Source organism: Diachasma alloeum, unplaced genomic scaffold (assembly GCF_001412515.2).
Source record: "Diachasma alloeum isolate Michigan unplaced genomic scaffold, Dall2.0 Dall_scaffold_00211, whole genome shotgun sequence".
In the NCBI taxonomy this organism is placed as follows: domain Eukaryota; kingdom Metazoa; phylum Arthropoda; class Insecta; order Hymenoptera; family Braconidae; genus Diachasma; species Diachasma alloeum.
The window spans coordinates 805,055-831,644 of record NW_021680376.1 but is presented as its reverse complement, the minus strand read 5'-3'; the positions used below and the strand labels follow the sequence as shown (position 1 = coordinate 831,644).

The 26,590-nt window shown below is 36.4% G+C and overlaps 4 protein-coding genes across 10 annotated transcripts; 2 read left to right on the top strand and 2 right to left on the bottom strand.

Annotated features, from left to right (window-relative positions):
* The first annotated feature begins 70 nt into the window (after nucleotides 1–70).
* Nucleotides 71–12,650, top strand: LOC107036779 (sodium/hydrogen exchanger 7). 5 transcript variants are annotated; one of them, XM_015254928.1, is made up of 13 exons: nucleotides 71–343; nucleotides 3,024–3,247; nucleotides 3,359–3,436; nucleotides 3,520–3,596; nucleotides 4,089–4,298; nucleotides 4,764–5,014; nucleotides 5,801–6,269; nucleotides 7,017–7,068; nucleotides 7,304–7,330; nucleotides 7,927–7,983; nucleotides 8,967–9,179; nucleotides 9,490–9,573; nucleotides 12,119–12,650. In XM_015254928.1, exons 1-13 carry the CDS (start codon nucleotides 118–120, stop codon nucleotides 12,158–12,160), a joined length of 2,010 nt encoding a protein of 669 aa, XP_015110414.1. In that variant the 5' UTR covers nucleotides 71–117; the 3' UTR covers nucleotides 12,161–12,650. The 5 variants fall into 5 exon arrangements, with proteins under 5 accessions (XP_015110414.1, XP_015110412.1, XP_015110411.1 ...); XM_015254926.1 differs by lacking the exon at nucleotides 12,119–12,650 and adding an exon at nucleotides 10,769–11,926; XM_015254925.1 differs by lacking the exon at nucleotides 12,119–12,650 and having other exon boundaries at nucleotides 9,490–10,760.
* Nucleotides 12,651–14,140: 1,490 nt separating this feature from the next.
* Nucleotides 14,141–17,088, bottom strand: LOC107036776 (metallo-beta-lactamase domain-containing protein 1). The gene is made up of 3 exons (XM_015254920.2): nucleotides 16,288–17,088; nucleotides 15,188–15,352; nucleotides 14,141–14,575 (listed from the first exon to the last, which is right to left on the bottom strand). Exons 1-3 carry the CDS (start codon nucleotides 16,436–16,438, stop codon nucleotides 14,211–14,213), a joined length of 681 nt encoding a protein of 226 aa, XP_015110406.1. The 5' UTR covers nucleotides 16,439–17,088; the 3' UTR covers nucleotides 14,141–14,210.
* On the top strand, nucleotides 16,278–21,117 carry LOC107036775 (integrator complex subunit 9). The gene is made up of 5 exons (XM_015254918.2): nucleotides 16,278–16,663; nucleotides 17,173–18,019; nucleotides 18,786–19,414; nucleotides 20,160–20,537; nucleotides 20,866–21,117. Exons 1-5 carry the CDS (start codon nucleotides 16,655–16,657, stop codon nucleotides 20,980–20,982), a joined length of 1,980 nt encoding a protein of 659 aa, XP_015110404.1. The 5' UTR covers nucleotides 16,278–16,654; the 3' UTR covers nucleotides 20,983–21,117.
* On the bottom strand, nucleotides 21,056–25,073 carry LOC107036777 (FUN14 domain-containing protein 1). 3 transcript variants are annotated; one of them, XM_015254922.2, is made up of 4 exons: nucleotides 24,879–25,073; nucleotides 24,141–24,302; nucleotides 23,361–23,556; nucleotides 21,056–22,269 (listed from the first exon to the last, which is right to left on the bottom strand). In XM_015254922.2, exons 2-4 carry the CDS (start codon nucleotides 24,293–24,295, stop codon nucleotides 22,087–22,089), a joined length of 534 nt encoding a protein of 177 aa, XP_015110408.1. In that variant the 5' UTR covers nucleotides 24,296–24,302; nucleotides 24,879–25,073; the 3' UTR covers nucleotides 21,056–22,086. The 3 variants fall into 3 exon arrangements, with proteins under 3 accessions (XP_015110408.1, XP_015110407.1, XP_015110409.1); XM_015254921.2 differs by lacking the exon at nucleotides 24,879–25,073 and adding an exon at nucleotides 24,756–24,872; XM_015254923.1 differs by lacking the exons at nucleotides 21,056–22,269; nucleotides 24,879–25,073 and adding exons at nucleotides 22,889–23,186; nucleotides 24,756–24,872.
* Nucleotides 25,074–26,590: the final 1,517 nt, after the last annotated feature.

The window sequence follows — 26,590 nt, the reverse complement described above, 5'->3', positions numbered from 1 at the left end:
GAGATGTCGCCCCAACCCCCAAAGTCGAAAAAAAAAAATTGCTTCGTGTTAAAGATTGAATTGAATTGAAGTTCAGTCGTTGCTCAGTCATCAGTGGCCGGTTGAAGATCATCGAAGATGGTTGGAGGACTGCTCCTTCTGTGTGCATCATTGCTGATAAATAACTGTCATGGTGCTGCGTCGGACATCGAGCTGGACGCCAAAGCCCAACTCCTCCACCGTCTCGACAGTTTAAATCTCCTCCTCTACACATTTCTCCTGATCCTGACGGTGTTGACGATCTGGACATTCAAGCATCGTCGCCTGCGGTTCCTCCACGAAACGGGACTGGCTGTCATCTACGGTAATGTCACAACAATAGCCCAGACTTACGTTTTCTCTGTTGATTAATTGTCCCGTGAGAGACAGTTTTTTTTTATCTCTGCGATTGTTGCGTCATGGTTGACATGTCTAGGAATCAATGCCTGACTCGTGGCAATAACATATTTGTCAGTGCAGAGGCACTCGATGGAGTATAAACCGAATGAGTTGAAATTAAGTGTTTTGTGACCCCCAGAGATCCTGGGGAATGGGAATTCTTCGGGGATTTTTGGGAATTTAAAGGCGTTCAGGTGCATTTTGGCAGGTGTGGGCATTCAATCGAATTCTATTGATTTTTTAATACGGAATTGTCGGGCTGTTTGATAAGAGGGAGATCTCTGGGGAGTTGGAGCGAGTAATTGGATGCTATCACGTTGCTGAATGTTTCTTTGCATTCTGAGAAATATTTTTAATGCTCACTCTTATGGTCGCCTGGGGTCTCCTGTTACTGCTGAGGGATCTGTTTTTTTTTCGATCGAGGTGTTGAGGGATTGACAGCTGTTTTGATTGCTGTTGTTAATTTACTCATTTTCTCCATTGTTTCCTCAAGGTATCTCAGTTGTTCCTCATGTCAGGGCCATTTTTAAAAATACGGGAATACAATGAGTGAATTTTCGATTGCAATACTATTTCGTGAGCAAGAATTCTCTGAAATTGAGGGAATTATAAAAAAGCTCTAAATATTACACTCAGTCATTTCGTTTTAATTCTTTTGAATAATGAGGAATATTTTTCGTGACGTGAGAACTGGATTAATGGAGAATATTTTCTGAAACACTCGCTATTTATTGTAGAAAGGACCTATAATAATCCCATAATAATTTCGATACCTCTCGTAGACTCAAAGATATTTCCCAAAACTGATTATCAACTGAGATTGGCTAATCTTGTTCTACTCCTAAGCTCTTGATTAATATCTCTGAATCTAGAGAAATAACAAAATTTTTATGAGAATCTATTTGCAGGTGTTATTCTACTATACGAAAAAAATTCTCAACAAAAATTTCCAGAATAGGGGAGGTTGGGGTAAAACGTACACTTTTGACTTTTTTTCAAATGTTGATGAGGGGTTGAAATGTTGATGAAATTTAATCATTTATTTTCAATACAAAGAGCAATCCTTTTCCTTTGTGACGAGCCTAAACTGAGCGCAATTGATAAATTTGTTTCAGAGTTATGAATAAATTACAAAAAGTCTGAAATGTCCATTTTACCCCACCCTCCCCTATAATTTTGATCAGAATATAAATTTCTTCTGCGACACCACAGAAATATTATTTATATTATTTTTACTATTTAAAATTATTTTATGGTGTCTAAAGCCACTGCATCTCAACCAGAAAATTGTCAATTTCGCTCTACGTCTGGACTCATCACTCCATCCACCTGCTCACCTCCACAATTTATTCATCAATTGGCGCTTTAAAGGGCCTCCAATCCTCCCTCAATGCCCCATTAATCCTCACGTACCCAAATTACTTCTTACACGTTTAATTACTTCTGATTTTCACTTCATGAATTTTCCAATTTAATCATACTCGAACGTCCAGCCTCCCTCCGCCTGTGACATAATCGCAACTCCATTAAATTCCCCTGCAATCACTACATCATCAATGGAACCACAATCGAAATGAGCTCATTACCCCGCGGTATGATAAATCCGTGCTCAATCTACCTCATAAAATATTCAATAGTCGGACTGCCCTACTTGCCACTTGAGGTTGTCTACAGATACAGTTTCACCTAACTATAATTATCATTACTATTACTATTACTTTATTTTACATTTTACATAATAATAATCCGATAAAATTTTTAGTCTCCAATTCTCAATTTCTGTGATTTATTCCACTCATTCTATCAAAAGACAAGAATAAAAATCGAATTTATTTATTAATATTTATATTAATAATTTATAATTTATTAAGGATAATAATCGAATGCTTCCATTATTCGAAAAAATATATCTATTTTAAAACTTTCTGGAAACATTGAAAAAAAATTTTTTTTCCATTTCTCCCCGTCTAGTTTTTTTTGCTTTTTTTCATTTCTTCTCATTAAAATTAGATCATAAAATTCCAAAATTCTCAGGAGTACAGAAAGAGATAGTTCTACTATCAGAATGCATTTTCTCAAATTCATTCATGTCACATTTCAGCCGAAATAAGAAATGAAATTATAGTTTAGGTGGAATTAACTGAAATAAAAAATAAAATAACAACAACAACAACAATAATAATTACTATTAATCTCTAGATTAATTTATACTATATTTTATTTTATTTTATTTTGTTTCCATTTCCGTCTTCACAATTAGATTAATTTAATTTTATCCATTATTATTTTTCTTATGTATATATTTTTTCCTCAATTCACAAGCTACAACATTGAATGAAGAGTAATTATGTTAAAGATCAATAAAAAGTGATTTTTTGTGATCAAAACAAACAAAAAATCAACGGTTAGATTAAGGGTCACAAGGGTCAGATTAAGGGTTATGAGGATCAGAATAAGGATCACGAGGGGAAGATTAAGGGTCAGAATAAAGGTCCAAGTAAGGGCCTTAAGGGTCTAAATAAGGATGAAAAAGGTCCGAATAAGGATCACAAGGATCAGATTAAAATGAAATGAAGCAAAACTAAAACCTCTTCAATTAACTCTAGGCCTCATTATCGGTGCAATAATCCGTTATGGCTTCAAAACGAGTCCCATCACTCATATGCGCGTCGAACCCGAGGTTGACAACAGATACAACCAGTCAGTTCCACCTGACTCTCTGTGGTTACGCTTTCCGGAAGATAAAGGCGGTGGCACGGTTAAAAATAAAACATTTGCATACTCCTTCAGGGGTGAGATATTCAAACAAGACAGCGAGATTGATCTGAAGGTGAGGGAAGAATAAACAATTCAACGTACATTTTGAATTTTATCGTTATCGTAGGTCACGAGTTTACTGATAATCCAGCCAATTCCTGAATAATGTTGTTTTTGTTCTCAGGCCACTTTCGATCCAGAAATTTTCTTCAATATTATTCTACCACCGATTATATTTCACGCAGGATACAGCTTGAAGAGAGTAAATATTTACGTACTTTTCGGTGATTTTTTTGTTGGAGGCGATTAGAGTTGTGAAGCGGTTTTTAATGATTTTTTTTTCAGAAATACTTCTTCCGTAATTTGGGGGCCATTTTAATGTATGCCCTCCTGGGCACGACAATATCATCGTTTGTTATCGGGTGAGATTTGATATTTTTATCGTATTGTTTCAATTTTTAAGCAAATTGGGTGCGAAACATTTTGAACAATTCTGAAAAATGTTCCACATATTAATTTCTTTATTTTTAGTCTGTGATAATGGAACTTGTTTAAATATTTTTCGATTAAAAAAATGTTTTTCAACTATTTAAAATGAAAAGTCAAAGGGAAACTGGAAGGGTTTGAATGCAGGCACGAAAATTCTATTGGATTTCTATTGAGATGGTTTCTATAGAAATTTTTCGACGTCAATTTCCACTCTCAATTTTTTTCGTTTAATTTGCCATTGAAAAAAACTGCCTCTGAACGTTCAGCAGAAATTCTATAGAATTCCCTAGCTAATTCGCTCGATTTTTCCATGAGATTTTTCACGTGTAATTAATCCAATTAAAAATGTGTCAACGAGAAAAAAAATATTGAAGTCCTCGTCCACTAGCGTGACTCAATTTTTATGTAATTCTCTATTTTTCAAGAGCACTGATGTACACCTTCATTCAACTGATACCACACCTGTCCCAGTCGTTCGGATTCCTGGACACGCTTTACTTCGGGGCGCTGATTTCACCGACAGATCCACTGACTATCATCTCGATATTCAATGATCTTCACGTAGATGTCAATCTCTACGCGCTTGTGTTCGGGGAGAGTGTGTTGAATGATGCTGTGGCTATCGTCCTCAGCGGGTGAATAATTAAATATAATAATTAATTAATTAAATTATATACAAACAATGATTATAAAGTATAAATATGAATAGTATTTCATTATAATTTGAATAGAAATCCAAACTTCATGCGCTAAAAAATTTAATAGAAAAATCTAGCTACAAATATTTTATAGAAAAAGTCCATTCGATTTTTCTATTCGACTTATTCTATTGAGATATTTTATATAGAAATTCCCTCGACTCAAATTTTCTAATGTTTTAAATTCTTTTTTTCTTTTCTTTTCATGAAACAAATAAAATAAAATAAGTGGACAATTGCATTTTTCATAAATTTAAAAATACAAGTTATGAATTTAATCAATTTAATTTTTTTTATTTAATTAATTATAAAGAATTTATGAATTTATGAAACTTATGAAATAGAACGAGAGGAGTAAGTTGTGATTAAAAAGGGAATGAGTTCCTGAAATTTTTCTTTTAGATCTATTCAGAATTACGGGACGAGATATCAGACAGGCTCTGGGGGCTTCGAGACAGTGGCATTCTTCCAGGCACTAGGTGACTTCATTGGAATATTCAGTCTGTCGTTATTTATCGGAGCTTCAATGGGCTGTTTAACCGCACTTCTGACGAAATTCACGAGAGTCAGGGACTTTCCACTCCTCGAGTCCGCTTTATTCGTCCTCATGTCTTACAGTACTTTTTTGATCGCTGAGTCATCGGATTTAACAGGTAAATAAAAAAAAACAATGGGATTTTACAAGTAATGATGTTCATATTGGGAACATCAAGGAAATTGACTAGCCTAGTCTTGTCAAGTTCAGGAAAATTTTGAAAAATACCTTTGACCCCCTTATTATCAACAGGAGAAAATTTAAAAATGATTTTTTTAGAAATGTTGACGATCTTTCGAACGCGAAATCATTAAATTTTACCCAAATTTTTGCAAAAATGGAGTTTTGACGTAGAAATCGTCAACTTTTTGGCATTTACTTGCTCCTGTGGGTCTCTAGGAACCTATCAGCACCTGGAAAAAATTTTAAAGCAGTTCATTTAGAAATAATGACAATCTTTTGAACACGAAATCATCAATTTTTTGCAAAAACTGGGTTTTGACGTAAAATTAATCGACTGCGAGGTATTCAGCACCAACTATTTGGAATTGATTTGGTCCCGTGGGTCTCTAGGAAGCTGTTAGCAGCGGGAAAAAAATTTAACCCAGTGTTTAGAAGTAATGACCATATTTTGAACGCGAAATCATCAAATTTTACTCAAATTAAAAAAAAAAACTGGGTTTTGACGTAAAATTAATCGACTGCGAGGCATTCAGCACCAACTACTTGGCATTCATTTGGTCTCTAGGAAGCTATTAGCAAAAAAAGAAATTTAAAAACAGTCCGTTTAGACGAAACAGTAATTTTTCAAACGCAAAATAATCAAATCTTGTCCGAATTTTAGCAAAAATATTGTTTTAACGTATGAATCCCCGACTCCTTGCTAATGTGCACTGAATTCCAGGTGTTGTTGCTGTATTATTCTGCGGAATATGTCAAGCCCACTACACCTACAACAACCTCAGTCCCGACTCTCGACAGCGGACGAAACAGCTCTTCGAATTGCTCAATTTTCTCGCCGAGAACTTCATCTTCAGTTACATCGGGGTCTCCATGTTCACGTTTCCCAAGCATCGGTTCGATCCTGGCTTCATATTCTCGGGATTCGTCTGTGCGCTGATAGGACGTGCAGCCAATGTCTATCCCCTCTCGTTTCTCCTCAACTTGGCGAGAAAACCGAAGATACCGATGAACCATCAGCACATGCTGTTCTTCGCTGGGTTGAGGGGAGCCATGAGCTTTGCCCTCGCCATCAGGAATACAGTGTCGGACGCCAGAAAAGCCATGCTCACGACCACTAGCTTGATCGTTATTCTCACGGTTATTTTCCAGGGAGGGGCGACCACACAATTTCTCAGTTGGTTTAAAATACCGTGAGTATTGTAATTTTAAGGCCCGGGTGGACTATCTTTCGAACGTGATCTTGGTTGTTTTTTTATTTTGATAATCTGAAATGATCTCCAATTGCCATTCAGTTTTACACAGCCCTGGAGTCTCCAAAAATTATGATTGTACCATCAAAAAAACGTGGAAAAAAAGCTGAAGATTTTCAAAGAGCTTTTGAATAATATTGGGAAATAAGCCCATTAGGGAGGAAATTGCAAATTAATAATTTTATGTATCTAATGGCTGTTAGGTCGTCATTTGTCACAGTAGTCAATGTCTGTCAGATCGTTAATTACCATGATAAATTATCAATTCACTATTTCCTCTCTATCGGACTTATTTCTTAATCTTCATTAAAAACGCTCTTTGAAAATGTTCAGTTTTTTTCTTTTTTTTTTTTTTATTGTACAATCAGAATTTTTCGGGACTCCTGTGCGATGTAAAATCCAATGGAAAGTGTGGTATATTTTATATTATGAAGATGGAAAAACAATCGAGATGAAGTTCGAAAAATAATCCACCCGGGCTGTAAACTGAAAAATTATTTTTAATATAGTTTTTCATTCTATTGTTTTTTTTTAATTTAAGCATATCAGGCCACCTTTTTCTCATTGAATACCGTTGAAAATCCATATTCTTTAAAACAAAACTTCGATGACTACAAAATGTAAAATAACAATTCGAATGGAATTCAACCCATTTCTCACTAATTTTCTTTCTCTTTTATTTTTCAGAGTTGGAGTAGATGAAGAAGTGGAAGGTCTCTCCCACGGAAGTGTTCGGAACGTAAGTACCCGCAAATCCCAATGTTCATCATCAGATTATGTCCCCCTGCCCCATCACTCATCCAGTTATTAATTTAATTCAGTAAAAGGCAACCCATCCCCAAATTTCAACGAAATTGAAGCCATCGACAGACATTTATTTAGTTGAATCCCCCCCCCCAGCTTTTGATATTAATTTGCCATTCGATTACTTGATAATTACTATGCCCTCTTGTACCACCGCTTGCCCAACACAGGTGTACAGTTCAGTGGACACTAGTGGGGTTCGTAATGATTAATTAAATTGTAACTGCACTATTACCGTTGTTAAACTAGAGTCAGTCACGATTTTAATTTTAATTTTTAGAGAATAGGTGCACTCACGGGGATGAGATTATTAATCGTGGGATTAATCACTTGGATTTTTGGGCAGTGCACACTGGCATGAATAATGAATGATAGATTGTATTCTGCATCAGTAACATTGAGAATGTGATTTTTTGAAGATTATTATTTCAAGGAAATCCTAGTCTTGGCTATTGCGTTATTGAAAGAGGATTCGAATTCTGGATTCAGTTCTTGAGGGAAAATTGAAGGAAAACTGAATAGTTATTCAATTGTAAGGCAGTTATAACATGGGTGCATTCAACATTTTATTGGATTTCTATTGAAGAATTAGAATCTTTTGTCAATTTAGAAATCCAATAGATTTTCACACGTCTACTCACTAGGATTCTCTTGACATCTTCGCGTAACTTCCACCGAAAAAAATAGAGCACTAGACTTGTGGGAGCCTCCCATTAATCAATTAATTCCCAAATTAATCCAAGAGAATGAAAACAAGGACAATTAATAAAATAAACTGGAATTGTTTGAATAGTCCGGTGGCGAAGGTGGCTTCGGACCTCTGGAGATGCGTCGGGAGCGAAGTCCCCCGGTAGGTTAACACTCGATTATTCAGTCGAAATTCAATAATTTTAATTTCTAGAAATTTTCGTATTTTTTTTTTCACCGACTGTTTGCTCTGAATTGCAAACGAAGTAATTGATTGTGACACCTCAGAGTGGGAGAGCAATCGATCGAGATTGTGGTACAGCTGGGGCTGCTTATCTCGCTTATTCTCCGTATGATTTAATCCCGCTCCTCTTAATTTCTATGAGAATTATTTTTAATTATTCGTATATTTTAATTCATTATTGCTCATATACCGTAGAAATCGTAGATTCTGCATGCTGATTAGGGATATTCAAGTACTTTGGCTATTTTTTCACCCGTGAAATGCTGTTCTACATTTGTCGAATATCAGATTTCATTTGAGCTCCATTCAAGGCCAGGGTGAATCATCTTTCGAACGTTATCTCGATTGTTTTTCCATCTTCATAATGTAAAATATATCACAATTTCCAGTGGATTTGGACGTTTTTTTGATTGTACAATCATTATTTTTGGAGACTCCAGGACTGTGTAAAACTGAATGGCAATTGGAGATCATTTCAGATTATCAAATTAAAAAAACAGTCAAGATCGCGTTCGAAAGTGACGAATGTTTAAAAGAATAATAATTCTGTGCAAAATGTAATTTTAATGACGCTGAATATTCCTGATTTTTCTGTAAAAAATACTTGGATATCCTTAAAGAGATGGACATGAAAATATTGAATGGAATAGCTTGTTCGCTTTTTGGGGACAAATGAGCTGCATCAATAGTGAAATGTTGAAACGAGACAATTTAGTTGAGTCGTTGCACAGCAATTACATCAATTCATAAATTGATGGAATAAAGTAATTGAAAAGGGAACAATTCATTGGAAAATAATGAAATTTATCAATTAATTTGTCTCGTTTCACCGCTTGATTATTGAAATACGCAAATGTGACTGAAATCTTTCTGTTGTTGAATTTTAAACTGCTTTTTAACAGTACAATTCGATGCAAGACGGTTCCCTGCAGGCTGGGGGCAGTACCGCTGGTAAGCCCAATGAGAAGGCTTTACTTGCACGAATATGGGGTGACTTTGATACAAAATATATGAAGCCACTTCTCACCCACTCGCGACCAACTTTACTGGAGACTCTGCCAGTTTGTTGCACACCTCTTGCGAGGCTTTTAACAACAGCTCAACAATTGTCTCAGGTGAGTCACGGAAAAAATGATATACCGATTTTTTTGTCAATAGAATCATCTTAAGGGGGGACGGAACCCCTTTGTCTACATCAAATCTTAGAATTGTGTTTTCTCCTACAATTAGTAATGTCTATCTGTGAAATTTCTTTATCGATTCGATTATCGCACTGTTTAGTCAATGAAGTAGTTTCATGAATGAAAAATAATAATTGCAGGAGAAAATAAAATTCTAAAGATTCATATAAACGCAGGGGTTCAGTTTCCCCTTAAATCAGTGTTAATTAAATAGTAAAACTATTGTTTTTTCGCACAATTAAAGGACGATCCAGCGAGAAAAGCAGACTCAGACTCTGACCTGTGCCTCGAAGCACAGGACGTCGAGTGGAATACGAGTATAGAGCCGGTGAGTTTTCATCAGCCAAATTTAAATTACACTGTCAATCCGTGCTATCAGCCTAACAACGCTGCAGAATTTAACAATCCTGGTGAACCCTACGTCATACTTAACTTGAACAGAAGATAGAGGGCTATTAAATAGGCTTAACCTGAAGATAATAATCATCAGCGAATGCAATAAGAAAGTAATCTCAATGTTTTCGATATACTTTCGTTCGATTGTTTTACATTTTCGTTCATTGGTCTGACTAACTGCATCTCCGGGGGGAAGAAATTCAACTGATCCATTGATTAATCAATTAACCACTGATTTTATCGTGTAATCCTTGCCTAGTGCATGAACACTAACACTTGAACAACTTCATTTCTTCCATTGACAAAAGAATTTATTGATAAATGAAGATATCTGGAGTGACAATGATATACACGACTTGATGAGAATCTCCAATCACTGTATGATATTCAATGTAAAGAATTATTTTTTTGTAAATTATTGTATACAGAAAATTTCAGTTGGAATTTATTATTGCTGAGGTGTGATGAGAACTTGGGGCTCGAAGGTTTTTCATTAATGTAGATGAGAGTGTGTGTATCACTGTTTTATCATCTCACAATGATTGAATGATTATTATATAAATATAACAAGTTTACTAACAAATTGGGTTTGTACTTTCCATTCGCTTGCTCCAACCGAAAATTATGTTTAATGTCCTCGACTTGATTTTATGGGGAACATTTGTTGAAAAGAGATGAATAGTTTATAGAATTATTATGAGTTTGCTTGTGATTATCGCTTCGAAATTGTGTCCATGTCCAGTCCTAATTTAGCATTTCGTTATTTTTTATCGGTGTGTAAACATCTCAGTTTTTTGTTCAAGGGGAAGATCTCGAAAAGTATTGAGGGGCCATCGAAATTCATGACGAATAAAATGTTTTTTAACTCACATCTGTAGTAATTATAGTTCTCGAGATGTAGACGTTTAATGAAGACAAATATAAAGAATAATTTTATTCGTCATTAAAATTCCCGAGAGAGTCGCACATTTTTTGGGAACAAAATGCATGATGTTTACACAGAGGGGCATTACAATTTTTTCGTCATTTTTGTTCAATTTTTTTTGTCATGGGAGCAAAACGATAATTATTTTGTGTTCATTGGATGACGTGATCCAAATTTTTTGTTGTGAATTATTATTTTCTAGAGGAGACTATTAAGTCGTCATGACGATCGCGATGATGATTACGGGATGGACCGGAGTCTCATCGGCATGGATGGATTTATTCCTCTGAGAACGTTATGAGAGGAGATTAAGAACTAACGAGAATTTTCATTCTCTCATTGATATTTATTGCTTTCGTTCTTATTCATGAGGGACTTGATGTGAGAATCAATATTTTGATTGAAGAAGCTGATGATTTATATTGGGTGCATTCCAATGATTATCGGTGGGCTCTGGTGTTGGGGTAAATGGAGATAAGAGTTGATTTATTCGAGAGAAAATTCAGGAGACGAGGGAACCCCTCGCGAATGCGAAAAGATGATAAATAAGAACGGTTTAGCTGGAACTTTGACGAATTGTTCCCTGATAATTGGAGGATTTTGCGGTGATTATTGATGTTGTGATTTTATGGTGAAAGTATTTATTGTAGAGAAATCTGTCTGGCTAAAAAGGACACGGACTTTAGGCGCCGTTTCAGTAGTGATGTGTTATTTCTTTCAATTATTCGAAGTTTTTGTATTCAGGGAGAACAGTTCATTCGCGAAATATTAATATTCTATGCAATAGAATCATCTTCCATTTTTTTAAACATAACATTGATGACAAGTAGAGTCGTGTCGTATTTTTATTCAATCAAATTCCAAGTTTTATACATTTTTTCTCAGTGCATGAACTCACTGCATGCCTCGAGTGTTCCATTAATGGACTGTTCACCCTATTGGATTTTCAGTAGATTGGAACATATAGTTCACTCATAAAAAATAGTCTGACATTCAATAGCAGCTGTATTCAACACCTTGAAATGTTATCCGGTGATAATCGTCTTACTTTTCAGATCCTGATGATTATTTTTCTCTCATTCTTTTAAACTTTTTTCATGTCACGAGATTTAGAGATATTATCGCACATTGAACATAATTTTCTTGAATGTAGTCCTCATTTACGATTGATTGAATTTAAAATAGAGTGATCTTCACGTTTGAGGATGAAAATCCCGTTTGTGATTGCTGATTAATTTGTTCATACTGTGATCTAGGGCTGATAGTTTGATACCTCAACAGACGAATTTTTAATGTTCTTTTTGACTGTAAAAAAATTCCGCTGGCAATTACCCGGAAATAAATACTTATTTATCTCATTGCTCCAAAATGTTCTCTTTCCAGCTTTTTCAACTTCATTCATCAATTTATTTTTCTTCGGTGATGGTTTTAATATTTATTCACCCTGCATGAGGAATCTTCCAGTTACTCTCGATTCAGTTACTTCGCATTAATTTATCAATTACTTTTTTTATTTGTTCATTTTTTTTTGGAATTCAATGTTTCTTTTCAGTCACCTGCGGAGCAAATGGGTCGCATTCACACGATCACTTGATCCCTGGGCCTTGTCCCCTCCGAATTAAGTAATGAACATTGTATAGTGGATGTGAACAACGACAGTCGTGAGCCCCGTTTTCTCTAGATCAAATGGTGATTTTTTTTTCACACGAAATTCAATGAACAATAATGATATTCGAGGCCTTAGAATCATCGACTTCATCGGAATATTTGAGCCATTGGGGTATTAACTATACAAATTTGTTGCTTTCATTCTACTGTGAATATATATTTAATTTAAGTGGAAAGTGTAGAGTAGATGCACCAGTTGTAGATTCAAAGATATTAGTTTCTTATTTTTTATTTAAAATTGAGGAGCGAAGCGGTAAAACGGTTTAAGGATAGCGAAATATCTTTTAGGTTGTTTTATCACTATAGATTCAACCATTCTAAATCTGAATGTTTCATTGGCCAAAAAATTATTTTTTTAAACATTTGTTGTTTATAAATAAATAATTTAAATTGTTTAACCTTTCGGAAATTATTTTTTTAGGCATGAAAATTTAAAATTTGTGGTAAAATTCTGAATATGAATAAACTATAGATTCAACCATTCTAAATCTGAATGTTTCATTGGCCAAAAAATTATTTTTTTAAACATTTGTTGTTTATAAATAAATAATTTAAATTATTTAACCTTTCGGAAATTATTTTTTTAGGCATGAAAATTTAAAATTTGTGGTAAAATTCTGAATATGAATAAATTTTACGATTGCGGATCTCAACGAAATAAAAAAAAAATGGTTTTTCAAAGAAACATAAAAAAACTTGTGCATTTACTCTAATTGATGATTATAGTTTACACCTCGGGATCAGTATTAAAGTTCAGAATAGAGATGTGTACAAAAGCGAGTATTTTACATATAATGGAATGAGCTCATCCCTGATCTGGTGAAACGAGATGGATGAAGGCTAAATTCTCTTCACTCATCTTGCCCCACCACTGCAGTGAAGCGAAAGCAGATTTAAAAATTGTCACAGTTATGTGCGTAAAATAAGCAGAATTCTCAGTTGATTCAGTTACTAATCTTGCCACAGGAGTGAATGAAAATTCGAAACAATATTACTGATGATCAAACACGTGAAATCATTGAAACGTGCCAACAACTGCTGTTAGAAGGAAAGTAGAAGATATCCCATTAATGTCACAAGTTCAGAGAGATGTTTATCGTTGCATTGATGCATAACTTAGATTTTGGCTGTGATTGCCCGTTGGATGAGTCCAATTCGTCCGGAAGACGAATGGATTTACTTCTTTCGTCTGTTGCCGGATTTGAGGACAATTTTTTCAGTTGTCGAATTGGCGTTTTGCGTGGAATATTTTAACGAGACGAGTTTCATGCGACAGTTGCGGTCATTCATTTAATTAAAAAGGAGAATAGATTAATATATAGTGTGCAAATCGTTTTTACCATAATCGTAATTGAAATGTGACCTCATGTATTACTAAAGCCAGTGTTTAATAAAGTTAATTTATAAAAATCAGCCTGTTTGTTGAAAAATAATTTGTTGACGTTGTCAGAGAAGAATATATTCTATTTTCATGTTCCTCCGCAGATCTGCAGAGTAATGAATCATTGAAATTAATAATCCTCTCTTTCATTAATTTCCTCTTGTAAGAAAAATTGGTAAATTGATACAATACTCACCTCTATTTATTTGAACTAAAATTATAATTTCTGGTAATTTATATTCCTACTAATTGTTGATTTATGAATAATAAGGGAGTGGATACAGTTAAATAGCCCAAATTTGATCATAAGTTTGGTCTGGGTTACGAAGGATTAATTTCTCTCCTCAACAACACAAAATTCCTAATCTTGGGACACGGAAGATTTTATGAAGACGATTTCTTCATAAAAAATTGTGTTTCAATCATAATTAAAAAAAAAATTCTTGCGATAATGAAAGCAAGTATTGAATAAAATATTAATAAACAACATGACATTATTGAAAAAATATTTTACTGAGTGTGAACCATTCTGAACAAATTAATGGTAACAAAGCGTTATATATTATTTTCTAATAAAAAAATTTAGGAAAAAGCCTCAACCGATGGTACTGTTTCTCCAGGCATGAGTAGACTCGTTCAAATCAACTGGAATCTGATACTCGGCGAGTCTTCTCATCTTCTCAGTGACCTTGAACATCTTCCCATGGCCAGGTACAATGTAATCAGCCAGCATGATCACCAGGAATCGGTTCTCAGCCTGCGTTTTCCTCAGCTCTGGGACCCCGAGGTTCTGCCACATCTCCGGGTTTTCCAGGTCAGCTTCCTTCTCGAAGAGATCCCCAGCGACGGCTATCGTCACCTTCTCAGCGTCAACAGTGCTCTCTACGATGACTGAGACGTCGTCGTAGGTGTGGCCAGGGGTCCGGAGGACTTTTACTCCCTCACAAAGTTGGTGTTCGGCTGAATGAGAATGAGGGAAATTAATGCTACTGAATTTCACTCGAGGATATCCAAGTACTTCGGCTATTTCTCCTCCGGTGAACATTTAAGAATAGTTTTATTAGTTAAACTTTGCAGGCCTGAATTTGAATTTCGATATTGAACCGTAAGAAAAGATTTTTTAAATCTGAAAAAAATTAGAAAGTTTACTTTTGGAGGAAGATTTAGAAAATAATTTGAAAATTGCAATTTTTGAAATTTACGAGCGCTTTCTGTGAATAATTTATAAACAATCTATTTTCCACCGTAAAAATCATTCGGAATTGTAACGAATTTATTCATATTCTGAATTTTACCAGAAATCGGTTTCATGCCTAAAAAATAAATTTCCGACAGTTTAAACAATTGCAATTATTTATTTATAAATAATGAATGTATAAAAAAATAATAATTCTATGGAATGTAACTTTAATTTGATTTTGAAAAAAAATTCTCAGGCAATTTAATTGGCAAATTTGATGATTGAAAATGGTAGAGGTTGATCTGTAGTGTGGCCTGTACCAAAATGGGAAAGATACTTGGATATCCTTAATTTCGGCGTCATTTGACCCAAAATTTCTCAAGACAGCTTACCCCCCTGCAAATGCTTTTCATAGAAGATTGAGCCCTTGTGGACGCAGGATCCGACGATATGCTCTGCCTTGAGGAACAAATTGTTGTTGCCAATGTGATCGGCATGACCGTGTGTGCAAACAACGAAATCAATGTCCTCTGGCTCCACATCATGACGAGCTAGAGCTGAAAATAATTTATCGAATAGGTTTGTTGAATTGTTATAGTATTGAGTGTAAAGGATAATAAAATTGTTGTCAACTAGCAAAACAAATTAGCAATTTGCTTTCGAATGAGTTCTCATTTTAAAATTCTTATTTCACTATTCTCTTCTTCTATTCTTTCATGTCATAGTACTATCAATTAAAATGTCATCAAAATTTTGCGTATTATTTCGTTCTGTCAAATAATTCTACATTCAGACCCTCTCAAGACTCGAATTCGTTTTCAGTCCGGGTTTAGTCAAGGTTCAGTCAAAGTTTAACTCAGAGTTTAACTCAGGTTCTGTCAGAAGTTAGTCGGGACCATGAATCAATATGAATAAGTATTCAACATAATAGACTGCTATCTGAGTTTAATAGAGATAGAGATTTTTATATAAAAAGCTCATGACGGTATTGTGTAACTTGATAAGCAATGATACTGTTCTCACCATTTTTCAACTTGATTAAGAAGCCATTGAAATATACTTTTCAAGCCCTGATTTAATTGCTATTACTGATGATTCTTTCAGTAATCATGAAAAAAATTCAAATCGCATAAACAATGTGCTGTTACTCAACAACGAATTGTGCGACCCCCATCATATTCTGATGGAATCAAGAGGGTATTGTTATCAATTTTTCGAGCCATGGCTAATTCCATTTTGATGACAATTTTTTGAGTGATCGTTGACAAATCGATTTTTGGAAAAATATCAGTTTTTTCGAATCTGTAGCAAAAATCGAATTTTAATTTGTGTCAATGACGAGTGCTTATTAGAGTCTATATTCACGAAAAAATTTAAGGAATTCGCATCTTCTTCTTCCCAACACAAAAAATTGAATATAAAAATAAATACAATTGTAACATTAAATACAAAAATAGAATGAAGTGGGATTCAACAAATGAATAAATGATACCATCGATTATTCTGTCTTTATCCCAGGCTGTCATAGTGTCAACAATAACGGTTTTGGGCCCTTTGATGAGCACGCAGGAGCAATTGGCCTCCATTCTCTCTTTATCCAGCTTGTTGGAGTACCCCTCGAACAGAACAATCACCTCAGACATGATTTCTTTCCGTGAAAATCTACTCGTGATCGATTTGGGTCTAACAAGCGGGACATTCACCGGTGGAAGAGAACGACGTGTGGAATTCGAGGTTATGTTCAAAAAGAGTTGTTGACGTTGTGCCCAGTTGTGTCATGTTGTGTTTGTGAACTAGTTTTCTTCGAGAAAACCTTGATAATTAGTTGAACTAATGAATGTGGATATAATTTCGGGAGAATGAAATTGGTGAGTCACAAATTTTTTAATTTTCTTCATTTTTCTTCGACAGAACAAGTTCTAAATTATGAATGAGGTACAGTAACCTCGTGGTATTGAAAAATGACAAATGGACAGGGCTGATGCATTCAGAAAGGTCGAGGAATCATCATTTCTCGTTTTGCCACGATAATTATTCATTATTCATATAATGAAAAATATCACTCATTATTCTATCGCAATAACTCCTCAGTCCTCAATATTAATTAAAAACGCTCTTTCAAAATATTCAAATTTTTTTTACTCTTTTTTCAATCTAAATTCAGAATTTTTCGGTGTCTGAGAAATTTCGATGTTTTCCATAAACCCAGAGTTGTCCCAATGTTAACTTTGGGTTTGATCTATCAGGATGGGTCTACAATAAATAAATAAATACCTAAATAAGTAAATAAATGAATAAATAAATAAATAAATCGATGAATCAATCAGTAGATGAATAAATCAATAAATAAATGAATGAATAAATAAATCCTTTGCAGTACTGTCTATCGAGTGAGCCAACAAAGCCATGTCTAGTCCTGACCTTCAAGGGAATCACCCTGATGTTGGACTGCGGCCTGAACATGCAGTCAATCCTGAACTTCCTGCCCATGCCGGTGGTCCCCAGTGCGAAATTCAACGCCCTCCCGAACTGGCTGCCCCGCGACAACCACCAGGACTGGCAGATAGAGGGTGAGCTGAAGGACTGCTGCGGCAGGATCTTCGTCGACTCGACCCCCGAGTTCGCGCCCCCCCTCGAGAAAATCGTCGACTTCTCCGAGATCGACGCCATCCTCATATCGAATTACACGTGCATGCTGGCCCTGCCCTTCGTCACCGAGGGGACGGGCTTCAAGGGCATTGTCTACGCCACCGAGCCGACCCTGCAGATCGGCAAATTCTTCATGGAGGAGCTCGTGGAGTACATTGAGCAGACCCCCAGGGCGACCCTGGCCAAGCACTGGAAGGAGATGCTCCACGTTCTCCCCTCGCCCCTGGCTGACGCCCTCAAACCCAAGTCCTGGAGGCACTTGTACTCGATGGCAGCTGTCAACTCGGCCCTGGCGAATATCCAGCTGGTGGGGTACGACCAGAAGCTGGACATCTATGGGGCACTCACTGTCACCCCCATCAGCTCTGGCTACTGCCTGGGCAGCAGCAACTGGCTCATCTCCTGCGATCACGAGAAAGTGGCGTTTGTCAGTGGCTCCTCCACCCTCACCACTCATCCCAGACCCATGGAGCAGGTCACACTCAAACACGCCAATGTGCTCATTCTCACTGGACTCACCCAGACACCCACTGCCAACCCTGATACTATGCTCGGGGAACTCTGCATGACTGTTGGTGAGTTTGAATTTTTCAGTATTTTTACGTGTCAATGGATTAATTCAGTAGTAAAGTGGTAAACGGAGATGAGTCGACTCGTCTCCCAGTTCAGTTTTTGAGGAATATTTCCGAATCTAAGGGAGATAGCGAAATTTTTGTAATCACATTTGTTGTAGCACTCAAACACCTCCACAAAAAAGGTTATAACAAAAATTTTGCCATCTCCCATAGATTCCGAGCTATTGATTGAAAAAGGGCGATACTCAAAATTAACATATCTCCTTTTACCACTTCACTACTGAGTTATTCATTCAGAATACAAATTTAATCATAACAAATGCATCAGTCAATTGAATGCATGCATGCTCTAATTTAAGTATTTAATTTTTTTTATTCTGGATTAATTTGTACCATTTTATGTTGTTTTCGTTCCATTGCCGTTTTCACAATTGGATTAATTCAATTTTATGCATTATATGGATTATATCAAATGGATTAATTCATTTTGTTTCCATTCTGGATTAATTTAACCTATTTAATTTCATTCTATTCCATTCTCAATTATTTATTCTATTTTTCGAATGATGGAAAAATGCCCATAAATTTGATTTCTCTCCTTGTATGGCTCACCGTCCTCAGTGAACACTCTCTCATCGCCATTACCACAGAGAATATCTCCCCAATTAATCTCCAATTCACCCACTGCACAAGGAGTCTCCACAAACAAAAATGAGCGTTTTAAAAATTCACAAATTACCCTCACTCTCCATCAATTTCGTTCCAGCCATGACCCTGCGGAGTGGAGGCTGCGTGTTGATCCCCTGCTACCCGTCAGGAGTGGTTTATGACCTCTTCGAGTGCCTCAGCACTCACCTGGACAAGTCAGGCTTCACCCAGATTCCCCTCTTCTTCATTTCTCCAGTGGCTGAAACCTCCCTCGCCTACTCGAACATCCTCGCCGAGTGGCTGTCGACGAGCAAACAGAACAAAGTGTACCTCCCCGAGGAGCCCTTTCCCCACGCATTCCTCGTGAAAAATGCCAGACTGAAGCACTTCACGTCCACCTGGGCCGAGGGCTTCAGCACGGACTATCGTCAGCCCTGCGTCGTTTTCTGCGGACACCCCAGTCTCCGGTTCGGCGATGCTGTGCATTTTGTGCAGCTCTGGGGAAACAATCCTCAGCACACCATCATATTCACGGAGCCGGACTTTCCGTATTTGGAGGCACTCGCGCCGTTTCAACCACTGGCTATGAAGGCTGTTCACTGCCCCATTGACACTTCACTGAATTTCACACAGGCGAACAAGTTGATTAGGGATCTCAAGCCGGAGAATCTTGTTGTGCCTGAGAGCTACACACAGCCACCCTATTCTGCTCCGCACAGACTTGATCTTGTTATTGAACCTGTTGGGGTGAGTAATCGATTGTATGACATCATATTATATAATTAATATAATTGTATAATATATAATATTATAATCTAATACTATTATACTATTATTCTTATTATTACTATATTATTATTATTATGGTATATAATAATATAATAATAATAGTCAGGGGTGGCTATTATATTATATTTTATACTATTTTATATTATTCTAACTATATTATTTCTACTGTATTCAGGGATCTCACTGCTATGTGGTACCATGTACCATTTGCAGTAAATGAATAAATAAATAAAATAAAAATAAAACATTCTCGTCAAAATATAAAAATTGTATGATATTAATAATTTAAATTTGCGATTGATAGATAATTAAATATTTGATAATGTGGGAATTTTCCATTAAATAATTCTAATTTCTTAAAAGGGATTGAAAAAGCAATTGAACAAATTTAAAAAATTGCAGCCACGAAATTTTCATATGGAAATATATATAATAGAAAATATCTGAATATTTGAATAGAATAAGTTTTTTTTAAAAGTCCATTTAAATAATTTTAATTATTTATTCATAAACGAGTATTTAAAAAGATAATAATTCTGTGCAAAATATAATTTTAATGACTGAATATTCATGACTTTATTCAATTTTTTTTCACGTAAATTGAATTGACAAATTCGATGATTGAAAATGTTGAATCTATACTGTAAAATCGTTAAAAAAATACAAAGCCATGAAATTCCATAAATGAACATGTTCATTCCAGGAAAGTCCCTTAATCACCTTCAAACGTGGTGAAGTGATAAAACTTCCCCTGAAACGAAAAAAGGGTCGAGTATTCATCGAGCCTGACCTGGCTGGCAATATAATTCCAAATGAAATTCGTCCAGGGTTGAGTGTGGCGTCTGTCACTGGTGAACTCCAAGTGAAAGACAACGTCTATACGATAAAGGGTCTCGACGACAGAATAATCGGAAAGCGAAGGGCCTCGGATTCATCAGCCCCCGACAAGTACCAAGTGCTGAAGGAGAGGAAGCACGAGTACGGGAATATAGATCCCCAGGAGCTTCTCCAGAAATTGAATCAGGAGGGAATCACAGGGGGAAAGTTGCAGCACAGCTCTACCTCCACGAACATCATCTTGGTGAGGAATTGAATTTTCAAGGGCTAAAAGATATTCTTCCATAAAATTCTCGGGAATTTTCCACGAAGAATTCGAAAACCCACCAAACCACTTTTTATTATTCTCCATTTATCTCGGAAATGAGCGGTCTTAGGGGAAAATGTCATAAGAACTTTTTTGTAGCCGACGAAATTTCTCACAAAAGTGTCCTCTAGCATTTTTCTCTAAAACCAATCGTTTCAGAGATAACTCAACACTCGAGAAAAGCTTAAAGTTTAATTCATCCAGTTTTCTCACTTCCCACCAGAATTAATAAAAAATCACTGATGCAAATGTTTTTATTCTTCAGGATGACGACACCATGATACAAATAGGTGATAACTCAACACACATATTCTGCAATGGAAACCAAAGCCTTCGGCGAAGGCTCAGAACAGTAATAATGCAGTGCCTGAAACGCTTTTAACAAATGTACAAAGAATGACTGATTAATCTACGATTCATCGAGTGAACCAGGAGTATTGATGAATAACAACGAGTATTTTTCAAATTCATAAAGCATTTTAATCATTTCCCCCTCAATCATCACCTCACAACTGATTACCCCCTAAATCTCGTACAATTCATCACGATTGACCCAAATTAACTTACTATTCAACAATCGTTAATTCTACATCGATATACAACTCGATTACATGGGCAGAAGATAATATTTTACACTGAATTATTACTCTGCCTATCAATAAGCTACTAGTGAAAATGACCCCGACATATTCGAGTAAAAAGACAGAATATCAACTCGGTACAATTCGTTTGGTGGAGTGTGACTAGGGATTCGATTAATTTTAATGCAAAAAAATCTCCGAAAAAAATCACTTCAAATGCAAATTTATCGAAAAACATTCTGGAGTTGGATGCTGAGATGATTTTATTTATCAGTCATCAATATATTCACGATTCGAGAGTGAGAACACTACCCCATCATTTCACGATATAAAAAACGAAAATTACTTTCATCAGAGTGAGAATGGGCATTGAATAGTTGAGGCATAGCATGAGAAACTGGAATAGAATAAAAAATACTCTCACGCATTTCTCCGCATATTCCCAGAGACATTGAAGCTGTCGAATAAACATCATCCCTCAAAAATAAATAAAATAAGTACTGTTGACTCCATTGGTCACATCTCTAGACTCGTGTTTATGTGCCTCAACAATGACTTCGATAATACTAGACGATTACTCCACTAGGTGATCTAATATGAGAGTATCTACCAAGAGCAATGATTGCTGCATCTCGAGGATAACAATCCCCTCATCAGCGAATAATTCGTTTATTTTCACTGATGAGAGTCCAGCGAGTCCAGCGTTTCGTCTCGCCAAGTGTTTAAAATGGCAATGACTCAATGAAATCAGTGAACAACTGCCTCATCTCTATTATCTTGACCTTCAGCTCTTCTATCATCTCGTCGATGTAGGCGTCTCGTTTAATTGTCACTGATGCTGTGTCCACGGGTGGGTCACGTACGCTGGGTTGTTCGCTGACACTCAAGGTGCAGCAATCCATTACCTAGTTGGCGGATGCACAGCCAATCGCAATGCCCGCTGCGAAGGATGCGAGGAAGAAGTGAATTTCACGGGGTCTGAAGCCATTTTCACCGGTCAGGGACTGATACCAACGACGGGATTTCGCCTGGCCGTTCTTCATCAGTTGCTCGGCTTTGTCCAACTTCTTGTCGACGAATCTGTCGACCTGAAAAATCGGTTCGGTAACTCATCTAAATTTTTTCGGTGGAGGAATACTTCAGGAATAATTCAGGGGAGGGCTTTGGAGTCTTCTTAGATTTTTTTTCTTTTTGCAGTTTATTTTTAAAATTCAGGGATGGCCATAGCCATAAATTATTATTATTCATTTCCCTTTTAGGGGATTTTTAAAGGCTCTCGTTGCTTTTACAAAAAGAATAGAAAAATTCCAACCGCAGTGGCAGCAACGTAATGATAGAGTAAAATAAAATAAAGTAATACTGAAAATAGTACGGAAATAGGAATAAAATGAAAATGAGAATAAGACTGAAAGCTCAATTCGTTAATATCTCTCTTAGATTTTACTTATTGATGTAATCATCAATTTAAATATTCAAATACCGGAAGATTGAGGATCATTTGGATAATCGAAACTCCATTATAAGAAATTTAGTAAGAAATTCAATTCCATATTATTAAATATTTAATTCTTCAGTTGAAAATCGAGATTATCAATTATTTTACTGTTCTTAAATTTCGATTAGTATATTTAAACCTTAATCAACGAATTGATGCGCTTTTGCTCCCCTCGAATTTACAGTTAATGAGATAAATAAAAATTTCTCTCGAAAATTTTTCGAATTTTTTATTGGAAAGACATGTTATAATTAATTGTAGTAATCATGAAAACTGAATTGAATGGCAAGCCTGTAGGCCTTCATCAGGCACTCGAGTGGAAGAAATGACGAGGTATCCTTCATTTTAGAGTAAAAAAAATTGTTCAAGATAATTAACACTCCTAATTGCGTTCGATCTATCGCTCCGGTCTTTGGGGATTTTCTAAGGGATTCACATTGCAACGCCGAGAATAAAACCGCCAAGGAAACTCGTTGCAAGGCATGTATTCTGCCGACACCACATTCTTATCTGTAAATAACAGAAATATTTTGCATGTTCATTTTCAGTTCTGTCCTGTTTCACGGGCCTTGAGTTTTTCCTCGGTTCCGCGTGCTTTCCGAGAATTTCAATCTTCGATGGGCATTAGTTTTTCGCAGGAATATTTTTTTTAATTGCTGGGGTAATTGGCAGGGGTCTAATTACCTTATCCATGAAGTTGGGCCCCTCTCCAGTGATTTTTTCCTCGACTTTGTCGGATATTCTTTCAGCTTTCTTCTGGATTTTGTCCCAGTTGACGTTGATATATCCCTGATTAGCTGCTATTTGCAGCATTATTATGCCACCGCCCACCGAGAATGCAACGATTTTGCCGACTTTCATCGCCAAAAAGCCAGTCGCCCTTTGAAAAAATGAGGAGATGATTTGAGGAGATACAGCAGAGGAGGAAAGTAAAGTGCTTTTGTTAGTTTTGGATTTATCGAGGTAGATTGTGGTTTTAGGAGGAAAAGTCATAAGAACTTTTTTGTAGCTTATTCAATTTCCTTTAAAAACGTCCTGTGACATTTTTCTCTAAAATCACTCATTACAGAGATAAGCCAAAATAGACCAAAATAACAACAAAAAGGTGTTTTCATTATTATGCATTTATCTCGGAAATGAATGATTTTAGTAGAAAATGTCACAAGAACTTTTTTGTAGATCATGAAATTTGCTACAAAAAAGTCCCCTAACATTTTGTTCTAAAATCACTCGTTGCAGAGATAATCGAAAGTTAATCAAAATAATAGCAAAAAGCTGAAATGAAATTCACACAATTGGTTTTTTCATTTGAAAGGCCTCTTCTCCCCCCAGAAAACTAGCCCAAACTCTAAAAAAAGACATGATCAATCCCCAAGATATTTCCAATAGAGAAATATGGAAATTGCCCCACCCATTTCTGCTCTAAAAACATCAGTTTCAGAATATCGATCATCTCATATTTACCATCCTGACGTGGTGCCAATGATGATCTGTTTGGTGGCCGAAGTCTTGCTGACATCACCGAGAATTTTATCGATGAAACTCTTGGCTTCTTTCGAAACATCCAACTCCGAGATGTCCTTATTCGTAATGTCCTTACTTCTCTTCGGTTGACTCATGCTGACACTTTAAAAATACGTGAAAAAATATAACAATTGGAGATGATTCCCTGGCAAGTGATCAAGTGTTCTATCCTACGAAGTAAAATCACCGGTTTCCCAATAATTCCGTCTCTAAAAAAAAAACAAGTGGGAAATTGCTCCTGTGGATTTTTCTAAAATTATTCATAACTCAGAAACAAATGTACCAATAGAGCTCAGTTTAGGCTCACCACAAAGGTAAAGAATTGCTCTTTGTACTGAAAAAAAAAAGATTAAATTTCATCAACATTTCAACCCGTCCCTAATCTTGAAAAAAAATCAAGTGTCCATTTTACCCCAATCCCCCTAATTTGTCTAGAACGTCGAAAGCAAAAAACGCACGACCACTCGCTCACTTCCCATTCTCCCTCGACCTCCAATTTCTCATTTACGACGCGAAGGACTATAGAAGTGACATCACCGTATAACAATGATCTACCGTTTGATTTTTTTCCCCCCGGAAACCGACAGAAATCTCTTAATCCTCCGCATGATCCCTCGTTAATTCCGCAAAAGGAGCGCGAGGACCTGCACCCGACGAGTTCTCCTCGCGATTTTTTACCTTTTGTCGGATCAAAGCCGGGGACGATATTTCCGGAGTTCACGGGGAGTCTGAGGCCTCTTCGGCTGCTCGGACACTCTATTCAATCGACCAACTACGCCACAGAATACCGCTAAAACGTCAAAAGCGCGAGGAGACGTGAGGGGAAAAATCCATCTAATCACCGTCGACGGCGACCATTTTCTGGCCGTCGGAAGGGGAGAAAAAAAATCTCGTGACGGGTTTCAGAGCCTCTGGTGTCCCGGCGCGGGACTATATATCTCCGGAGATCCGAACGCGACCGCTCCGACGGTGCCAGATTTCAGGGGGTTATTCCGGTTTTCACGAGAGTAGGTGATTCGAAGTGTAGGGGGTCATTAGGACTGAAGTGCGAAGTGGGATTAGCGGATTTTCTCCTGGACACGGTGTTGTCAAGGAGAAACTGAAAATTTTTGCATACTCAAATATAATATTACTACGGAATCGAATGGTTTAATTATCCCCTTCCCCTCTTCCGTAAAATAAAAGGCTGATGATTGTTATTCTAATGTTGACGGACAACTTGAGGACGGATTTACTCTTTTTTCATCTTCGATTCTGAAGAACTGTCAATAAATACGCCTCTACGATTTATCTCGAGCTATTACTTTAATAAATATAACAATTTATTGTTATGACCGGGGAATATTGTCAGCGTCGGAGGATTATCTTTTCAACCGTTAAATTGAAAGAAGCTAAAATTATTAAAATTTGAATTTACTGGACGATGCTGGGTTCTGCATTTCCAATTAAAAAATATTTCGAAAACCAAGAGATTTAGAGTTGAATTGAATATAACATTGATTTTAATGGTAAAATTTGGAATTCGTTAGGTTCACAAAAACATGACTATTTGATTTACAAAACAGAATTGATACGAAATTTCGACTTCTGGTCGAAATGATCTGAAGGTTCTAGTATTCTTATGTCACAAAAGTTTATTATTCACAGTTCAATCTGATTCATAATATATAATATATAATATATAATATATAGATTTTTACCAAAATATCGATATTTTGCTTCAATCCCGAGATATTGTAAAAAAACAAATTGGCAGCTGCATCTGGAGATGATTTTTCAATGAATATCTCTGAATCTACGATAGATGGAACATTCTCATCCAAGCTTTTCTGCAGACCCCCTTCTGCTCTACAAAATAGTATATTTCGTAACGAGTGCAAAAAAGTGTTTTTTGGCAAGTGGAAGGTTTCCCACGAGCTAAAAACCATTTTTTCACGAGTTACGAACAATATTTTTCATCACAATGTGGCGGAAATTCATCACAATGTGACGGAAAAGTTAACTTTTCGTCACAGCGTGATGAAAAGACTTCTACAAAAATGTGACTTGAGATTTATTGGAGCCGCTGCGATTTCCATAAAATTTTTCTCCTCCGTAAACCCGGCAACACCGCGCGTCCACTTCCATTGTCCCTCGGCTGCGTTCGCTCCCCCCTCAAGCCCCCCAATCAGCTGATTATTGTTTTCACCTCATGAACAGCCCACGAACTCCAATTTCCCCTCGCGCGCCGCCCCCATAGCCCCGCAAGTCGGCGAAAACCGGTTGAAAAATCCCCCCGGAGACCCCAAAAAATCATTTCTTCCCCCGAATAACTCCCTAAACCCCCGTAAACTCGATCGATTGCTGATCTGTCGTCCTCCCAACCTCACTGACACCAACATCGCCCACTA

Coding starts and splice junctions, on each gene's coding strand:
- LOC107036777 (XM_015254921.2), bottom strand. CDS start 24,808: ATGCGGAGGATTAAGAGATTTCTGTCGGTTTCCGGGGGGAAAAAAATC. Junction 23,557..24,140: donor ATTGGCACCACGTCAGGATG/GTAAATATGAGA, acceptor ATTTTTTCAAAG/GGCGACTGGCTTTTTGGCGA. Junction 22,270..23,360: donor GGCCCAACTTCATGGATAAG/GTAATTAGACCC, acceptor CCGATTTTTCAG/GTCGACAGATTCGTCGACAA.
- LOC107036779 (XM_015254925.1), top strand. CDS start 118: ATGGTTGGAGGACTGCTCCTTCTGTGTGCATCATTGCTGATAAATAAC. Junction 344..3,023: donor GGGACTGGCTGTCATCTACG/GTAATGTCACAA, acceptor AATTAACTCTAG/GCCTCATTATCGGTGCAATA. Junction 5,015..5,800: donor TGAGTCATCGGATTTAACAG/GTAAATAAAAAA, acceptor ACTGAATTCCAG/GTGTTGTTGCTGTATTATTC.
- LOC107036776 (XM_015254920.2), bottom strand. CDS start 16,438: ATGTCTGAGGTGATTGTTCTGTTCGAGGGGTACTCCAACAAGCTGGAT. Junction 15,353..16,287: donor TAAAGACAGAATAATCGATG/GTATCATTTATT, acceptor AATTATTTTCAG/CTCTAGCTCGTCATGATGTG. Junction 14,576..15,187: donor TGAAAAGCATTTGCAGGGGG/GTAAGCTGTCTT, acceptor ATTCTCATTCAG/CCGAACACCAACTTTGTGAG.
- LOC107036775 (XM_015254918.2), top strand. Junction 19,415..20,159: donor TTGTTATTGAACCTGTTGGG/GTGAGTAATCGA, acceptor TGTTCATTCCAG/GAAAGTCCCTTAATCACCTT. Junction 20,538..20,865: donor CCTCCACGAACATCATCTTG/GTGAGGAATTGA, acceptor TTTATTCTTCAG/GATGACGACACCATGATACA.